Source organism: Quercus robur, chromosome 9 (assembly GCF_932294415.1).
Source record: "Quercus robur chromosome 9, dhQueRobu3.1, whole genome shotgun sequence".
In the NCBI taxonomy this organism is placed as follows: Eukaryota; Viridiplantae; Streptophyta; class Magnoliopsida; order Fagales; family Fagaceae; genus Quercus; species Quercus robur.
The window spans coordinates 27474212-27481948 of record NC_065542.1 but is presented as its reverse complement, the minus strand read 5'-3'; the positions used below and the strand labels follow the sequence as shown (position 1 = coordinate 27481948).

Genomic DNA, 7737 nt, shown 5'->3' with positions numbered 1-7737 from the left:
GGTTTTCCTGGGTGATCATATCATTGTCTTATTTATTTTCTGCTGCTATGCATGATATGATTGTTTGATTGTGATAACCTAGACTTGGAATTTGGACTAAGTAACAACTTGGCTAATTAACTAGGTTAATCCAATTGTGTTTTAAGGGGTCTAAAAACTAACACATCCAACTTCTTGAAAATAACTTTCAACCTCACCAACCCACTCCAAGTACCATGGAACACTCTTTTGAAATTACTTCAACTTAACCTCTACTAAGAAGGCTCCATCACGCAAATACATTCAAATACTCGCAAACCCCTTTTCAGTCTCATCAAAGCCTTTCATATGGGTGGGTCTACTCTTCGGAAATTATCTCATCCTGCTGAAAGCTCCACCACCTTCAACTACTTCATTTGAAGAGTCAAGTGTAAAAATCCATTTTTCAAAACTCATTCCCACAGCACACTCCGAAATTGTGTGCTTGAACGAGTCTCGAGGGGGCATTTCTAGAGAGAGAAAATTCCCAACCTATCACAAGCTGACATGTCATACTACCAAGTCCACAAAATACAACCAATTACAAAGCGCCACATGTTGCTGCACGGTTTTGCTATCACTACTCAGAAACTAACAAAAATTTGCTAAGTGTCATGCAAGAACCAATCACACATTAGTACATGTAAGCAATGACATAAGCAGTCCAGCACATGTAAGCGATGACATATGCAGCCCAGCACATGTAAGCGATGACATATGCAGCCCAGCACATGTAAGCGATGACATATGCAGCCCAGCACATGTAAGCGATGTAATTCCGTTTCAAAGATCTTCGATCCATTCCTCAGCCAAATTGAAGGATATCTTGTGTTTGAATCAAAATCACATTACCACAACTCCATAATTCCGTTTCAAAGATCTTCGATCCATTCCTCAGCCAAATTGAAGGATATCTTGTGTTTGAATCAAAATCACATTACCACAACTCCAATCAACAAATCTTTCAAGGAGATCGAATCAAAGGATTACTCTTTTGTAATCACAGAGAATTGTACCACACATTCATCAATACAAATTCACATTTGTGAAACTATTTTACTTGTTTGACTCATTTCAAACTAGAAATTTAGTCGTCCACACTGACACAAAATCATTTTGTTAGGTTTTAAAAGTTTAGAACAATTGGCAAACTATGAGCACAAACTTATCTAAATATAGATCTTATAGTCTATAAGATATATTAGACAATGCTCAAGGTGCTCCAAGTTAGAATACAAGAAAAAGGAAGATGTAGGTTCAAGAATTCGATACATGCCAGGTTTGACCGATCGGAAGACGGGTTTTGCAAAATTTAATTAAAGCCCATCAGCCTGTTAAACCCATTAAGTGATTAAGGTTTCAAATCTAATTCTCCTAGTATTTAAAGGAAATGCTAAGGCACATTTTGTAATGACTTTGGAGGTGCTCTTTTGAGATTTAAAAGGTACTGTGTCTTCTCCTTTAAAAGTCACTACCGGAATTCCTTCTACATATTATTGGAATTGGTAAATCTGAAGTTGCTGCAACAAGATCATATATAGCTGATGATTTAAAATTTCAAGGGTGGTCTTAGAGTCACAAACTGGAGAGTTTTTGTTGTTAAACCTTTGAGTAGGATCTTAAAATCACAACCGTGGGAGTTTGTGTTCAGCAAATCTAAGATAGAAAAGTTCACGGAGTTGGAGCTACACTTGGTCGTATTAGTAAGTTTTACAAGATGTAGCTTTAGATTTACTGTTTAAATCTATTTTAATCTTCCATTCTATCATAGTAGATTTGTTTACTTTGAGAATAGCTAGGTTAAATCCTAGCCAAGTTTTAACCTTGAAACGATTGGTTTCATTGCTTTTCTTGAGTCATCATATTACCATCTTCTTTAATTTTCTACACTAAGTAATATGTTTGCATCTGTTTAACCTAGATCTCATAATTAACCTAAGTAACTAGTTGGTTAATTCATTAGGTTAAACTAATCTGGTTTTAAGGGGTCTAAACATAAACAAACACATTTTGTTAGTCATGTCAGCAATTTTTGTCAATTATGTGATAGTAAAGGATGAGAATGAAACACAGTTTAAATAAATGACTAAAATGAAACAATAAATTTATTAAGGTCCGAAAATTTTAAATAAATAAATAAATAAAAACCCAAAAAATTGTGAACTAAAAACATATTTAAAGCTATATTATACAGGAAGTACCTCATAGATCTCATGAGATCTTGAAAACTCCTAAATCAACCCCTCATAATATGTGAGAAGTATATATAATAATGCTTAATTTGGGGGTTGGGGAGGAGGAGGTGGGGGAGCGATAGCAACAACGTAGGACAAGGTCATATCATGGGATTCTCGTCGCCACCCCATTCCCATCTTCATGGCAAGGAACAGCCACACACAAGATTAGAGCAAGGAAAATTGAGGTATGTGTAGGATGGAGGTATCTTGCCATCCTAAATTAAGTGGCTCTATCACTAATGAGATAAATGTTTTTATATGACTCCCATCGATTTAAAACTGATTAGTTAGTTTACCGTGGGTAACCCCAAACCGAACTAACCCGATCAGACCCAACACAAAAATACTAATTGGCGGGAGATAGATGTACCTTACCACCACAAACCAACTAACAAGTAATAACGGTTGAGTTACTAATTGGCGGGAGATAGATATACCTTAGCAAAAACCCAAACCCAAAGCCCCTTGTTGTCCTCGGTTAACTTTCTTCGTCTTCTTCTTCTTCTTAGCAAATAGCAACCAAAACATGTGGGAACTTAAACCAGATTGGTACTCCCCGACTCGCCTCCCCAGCGACCCCACCACCCAATACGACTTTCCGGTACACTCTCACTCTACTACTTACAAATCAAACCACAACCCTTTTTTTCTTTTTCTTTGTTTCTTTGCCGTCTCCTAATTTGAATTTATCTTCTTTCTTTGGTATTTCATGAAGGGAGACCGGTTCATACCGAATAGGAGTTTGATGGATCTTGATCAAGCCCACTGTTTGTTGACAACCACCACCAAGAAAGTTTTCAATCCCAACTTTAATGTACGTTTCATCATTCTTCTCACTGCTTTCTTGCTTTTCTTTTTTTTAAATGTGTGAAAATGTTACTTGGGTTTTTTTTTTTATTGAGTTATTTACGTTCTTGGGTGCTATGTTTGTATTTGAAATTAGTATTTTGTGATTGACTGCTTAGGTAGTTATATGGGTTTTTTATTTCTATTGAATTGGTGTTCTTGAAGTTGTTGAACGGATGAGTTAGATTCAAGGGTCTTTTCATGTTGGTGACTCAAAAGTTATAGAATATCTTGACAACTTCAAATGGGTATTTAAGTTCTTGGGAGTTATTGGGTTTATAGAATATCTTGAAATTTGAGTTGGGTAATTGATGAACTTGTTGCAATTTAGGAAGTGGGAATCTTTTCTTTTCTTTTTTGGTAATCTCTATTCATTTCTTTGAGGCAGGAAGTATACCGACAGAAATTGAAGGACAAGCTGACCTTGGATTCGGAAGGGAGACCGTTTAGAATGTTGGTTTTTAGGGGAAGCCCAAAATCGAGTAGAAGATCTATTCGCCATATTGATGAGATGCAACGGGAAGAGGTTGAGGCATTGGATTATAGTACAAAGCAGTATCAGTTTCGGAAATTGCCCAATGTAGTCACTTTATTGTTCTTTTCTTATTTTCTTCTAACTCCTGTGTGGTTTTGACCATATTTTATGAGTTTGAATACATAACTTCATATTAATTCATGTATATTTCTGTTTTGCTTGTATATATATGTTCATTTAGATTTTTATTAATAGGATATGCTGAGAGTTCTTAGCACCATGAAGGCGAAGAGATAACTGCAAATGATAGTGCTTTTGGACAATCATGATAGTGCTTTTAATTCTGTGGCCTTATCTAGAGTTATAGGACCAAATCAAGACCTGTTTGGTATTTTATCATGACAGTATTCAAATTCTATGTCTTGCTTTGGAGTTTCAGACACGATAGAGGACTGCATATTCGTTATAGTGTTGTCAGCAGTGCACATCATTTTAGCTTCTTTAGGATTAAATTAAATTTTAGGATGTGATTTAAGGGTTTTTTTTTGAACCTTTCTATGTACAGAAATTTTATAGAACTGAGACCATTGCACATCAAATATCACATGTGAAGTTGAGAGTTGAAGAAAATAAGTACAGATGAGGTTGTTGATCAAACAAACACAAAACATAGGAAGCAGTCAAATCACGCATGAACTTTAAGGATGTTTGTACCAGACTGAAATTTATTTTGGTTTGATAATTGGCTTTCTAATGGAGCCTTAGTGGTTATTTTTGGGAACTAGGTTTTGTAGGGTGGTGGGTAGAAATGCCAAGATGGCTAAATAATACAAGTGATTCCATCTAGATATTTCCAATTGCTGCTGATCAACTGTTCAGCATGTGGCCACTGGTTAAGAGTTAAGACACTATATTCAATGGGTTGTGAAGTCAAAATCTTTTTTGATTCCATAAAAGAAACGTCAATCAGGATAAGAGGGGTGAAGTTTCTTGGAGGCATTTGATTTTAGGAAAGTATTAGATTCAAATTGCCACTTTCATTCTATGGCTTGCAATGTGGGGGAGGCCACAAACTCAAGATCTGCCCCTGTGGAAGGGGTATTGTATGGATTGCATGGATCATTCTTCTCGTCATTCGGAATTTTATGGAGAACTGGCAGCCCTTAATTTTGACAGTCTAGGTTACTTTCATGAAGCCATATATGTAGATGTATGCTAAGCTGGACAATCAGATATGTGGCTTGGGCTTCATGAAAGTATGTTGTGCCCTTGTTCAGATTCATGTTTGTAAAGGCTGCATATTTACTCCATTCATTATTTACATTTTATACTGTTCATTCACAGGTAACTTGTATTTTTGTTTGCAGAGAGAAACTAGGATTCTAGATGCTCCAAACATAAAAAATGACTACTACTTGAATGTCATGGATTGGGGGAAAAACAACATTCTTGCCATTGCTCTGGGCTCAGAATTGTACCTGTGGAACTCGGAGAACGGAGACGTACAAAAGCTGTTGCAAGTCGGTGCCAATGATTACCCTACAAGTCTGGCATGGTCTGGGGACGCCAAGACAATGGCAGTTGGGTATATAAATTCCAGACTTCAAATCTGGGATGCCGAGACCTCTAAACTTGTAAAGCACTATCTGTGTATGTTTTCTGCCTTTTTTGATATACTATTCATTTGTTTTGGATTTAAAGGTTCGGATTACTTGTATGCTTAACCCACAGATTAGAAGCCTAGAAGGTCATAATGGCAGAGTAGCAGCCACTGGATGGAATGGTCACATTCTAACATCAGGAAGTGAGGACAAATCCATCATTAATCATGATGGTAATTTGATTATATGCTATTACCTTTACTTATTCTGTTCTGCGAGTAATAAGTAATTGATAGAATGAGATAATTTATACGTTTACGATCTGGCATACATGTTTTATTTGGCAGTTCGAGCCCCAAACAATTTGACTTCCCGTATAAAAATACATACTGAAGAAGTGTGTGGCTTGAAATGGTCAAGTAGAGGCAATACATTGGCAAGTGGAGGCAATGAAAATTTGATATACATATGGGAAGCTTCCAAAATGAGCTCATCCAATTTCTTGTATCGCTTCAATGACCATTGTGCTGCAGTCAAGGCCCTTGCGTGGTGCCCATATCAGTCCGATGTACTGGCCTCTGGAGGAGGCACAAAAGATGGTTGTATTAAGATATGGAATACACAAAAGGGGACCTGCATCAGCAGCATAGATACCAAAGCTCAGGCAAGTTATAGAATTTGCTCTTCTGTTTTAATAAGTTTTCCGTAGTATCTACAATTTTCTAATTAGTCAACTCATGGTGTTAATCAGTTCAAAGGAATAAATGCATTATACCAGAATGTATAGTGGTTCGAACTCAGGCTATATGCTCTTATACCATGACAAACTACTGTTTATCTCAAAAGCATAAACTAATATGAACTATGAACTAATGAATTTAATCATCTAACTATTATTCTAACACCCTTTGGTGTTATTTATCTAGATTTGTGGACTTGAGTGGAATAGGCATCACAAAGAGATCTTGAGTGGCCATGGCTTCGGCACAATTGAGCATCGGAACCAGCTATGCTTATGGAGGTATCCATCCATGACTAAAGTAGGAGATTTCAGGCGCCATGCATCCAGAGTCCTCCACCTCTGCCAGGTTTGACCCTATAAGAGTTTTAAGTTAAAAATTTATTCTCAGAGAATTTGAATGGCTCCATTTGTGCTTTATATAGCATCTAGTGTACTGACTCCATTACTAAATATGGGGCAGTTCAAGAATGGCAGCCATCACTCTAATCAGTTTGAATGAAGTAAAAATTCCTAAATATGACTAATCTATTTATTATGGTGCTGTCTTCAACTCATTTAAGTGGCCCTATGCAAGATGACATATTTGTGCATTAGATACCATACAAGGTATCAATGAGGCTGTTAGAATTTCAAAGAACAGCCAAACTGGCAGGTAGACTATAGAGTGTATCTTCAAAATACATGAAATTAGTTCCTTTGCTGATTTAATGCAGAGCCCTGATGGTATAACTGCGGTATCAGCTGGGGCAGATGAGACTCTTCGCTTTTGGGAGGTTTTTGGACCACCTACTGTTGACAATTCGAGAATCTCAGATCTGGACAGTTTTTTGTCTCTGAAGACATCCCCATTAAGATGATGAGAACTGAAACAATTGGTTTCCTCATGCTTGGTTCTGTCTCTTCTTGTTATTTACATTTAATTATTGTACAAAATAGCATCATGATCTTTTACTCCTTTTTTTAAAACAAAAAATGCACATTGATCTTTTTAGTTCCTTTACAGATCAACATGTATATTTTACTATCACTGTTATGTAAATGAGAAGATGAAAGCACAGAAAATTTTGTTGAAGAAAAATCTAGTCAATTCTGCTTATTGTGCAAAAATTTGTTACAAAATCTTTCATTTATTTTCCTCTTTTTCGCACTTATTGCTAATTTGTGATTTAATCCCATTAGCATGTTTGTTTAATAGAAAATCTTGGCAGAGAATGCATACAAATGAATACTTAATGGTTATGATCTGGGTTTGAGACAGTAACTAGTGAAACTCTGAGATCTGATGGGTTATATCTGGCGAGTTTTTGTTGAAATCTTACTGCTTAAAAATTTCCTTCCCTTTCATGTTCTATGCAGACCAAGTTGAGGTCCATATTGGTGTTGAGATGTATCTTCTTGTGGTTTGGATTATTGTATTAATTCACAAAAATGTAGAACTGAGTTCTTTGGTATACCAAGGAGAGACGTTATGCCAGGATCAGTGCTTGTGATGCTTTATGAAGAATAAGCCTTGAATAGGTCCTTGCAATATTCTATTTAGTGCTTAAAATCCTATTAATTTATTATGAAATGAGTGAACAGGATTTTGCCATATATCAATAACTTATATAAATACCAAGATAGAGTTAATAAATGTTTGTTTAAATTATTGATAACATGGTAATATCCAGTATGACATTCAATTCACACGCTAGAGTAAGACTTGCACTTATCTATTTGGTTTTTACTACTTTGGATTTAGGGAAGAGTTTAAGGAATTTCTGAATAGATTTCAGAATTTGCGATGGTAAACATTATCACCATCACTTGGCTACAATA

The 7737-nt window shown here is 36.0% G+C and overlaps 1 protein-coding gene across 1 annotated transcript; it reads left to right on the top strand.

The window, feature by feature from the left end:
* The first annotated feature begins 2341 nt into the window (after window positions 1–2341).
* On the top strand, window positions 2342–6986 carry LOC126700255 (cell division cycle 20.5, cofactor of APC complex-like). The gene is made up of 8 exons (XM_050398310.1): window positions 2342–2856; window positions 2971–3069; window positions 3490–3681; window positions 4944–5210; window positions 5308–5410; window positions 5525–5841; window positions 6104–6265; window positions 6633–6986. Exons 1-8 carry the CDS (start codon window positions 2782–2784, stop codon window positions 6774–6776), a joined length of 1359 nt encoding a protein of 452 aa, XP_050254267.1. The 5' UTR covers window positions 2342–2781; the 3' UTR covers window positions 6777–6986.
* The last annotated feature ends 751 nt before the right edge of the window (window positions 6987–7737 follow it).

What these genes read in the sequence shown, in the direction of transcription:
- LOC126700255 (XM_050398310.1), top strand. Translation starts at nt 2,782, where the DNA reads ATGTGGGAACTTAAACCAGATTGGTACTCCCCGACTCGCCTCCCCAGC. An exon ending in GCATAGATACCAAAGCTCAG is followed by an intron (nt 5,842 to 6,103) that starts GCAAGTTATAGA and finishes TTATTTATCTAG; the next exon opens with ATTTGTGGACTTGAGTGGAA. An exon ending in GAGTCCTCCACCTCTGCCAG is followed by an intron (nt 6,266 to 6,632) that starts GTTTGACCCTAT and finishes GATTTAATGCAG; the next exon opens with AGCCCTGATGGTATAACTGC.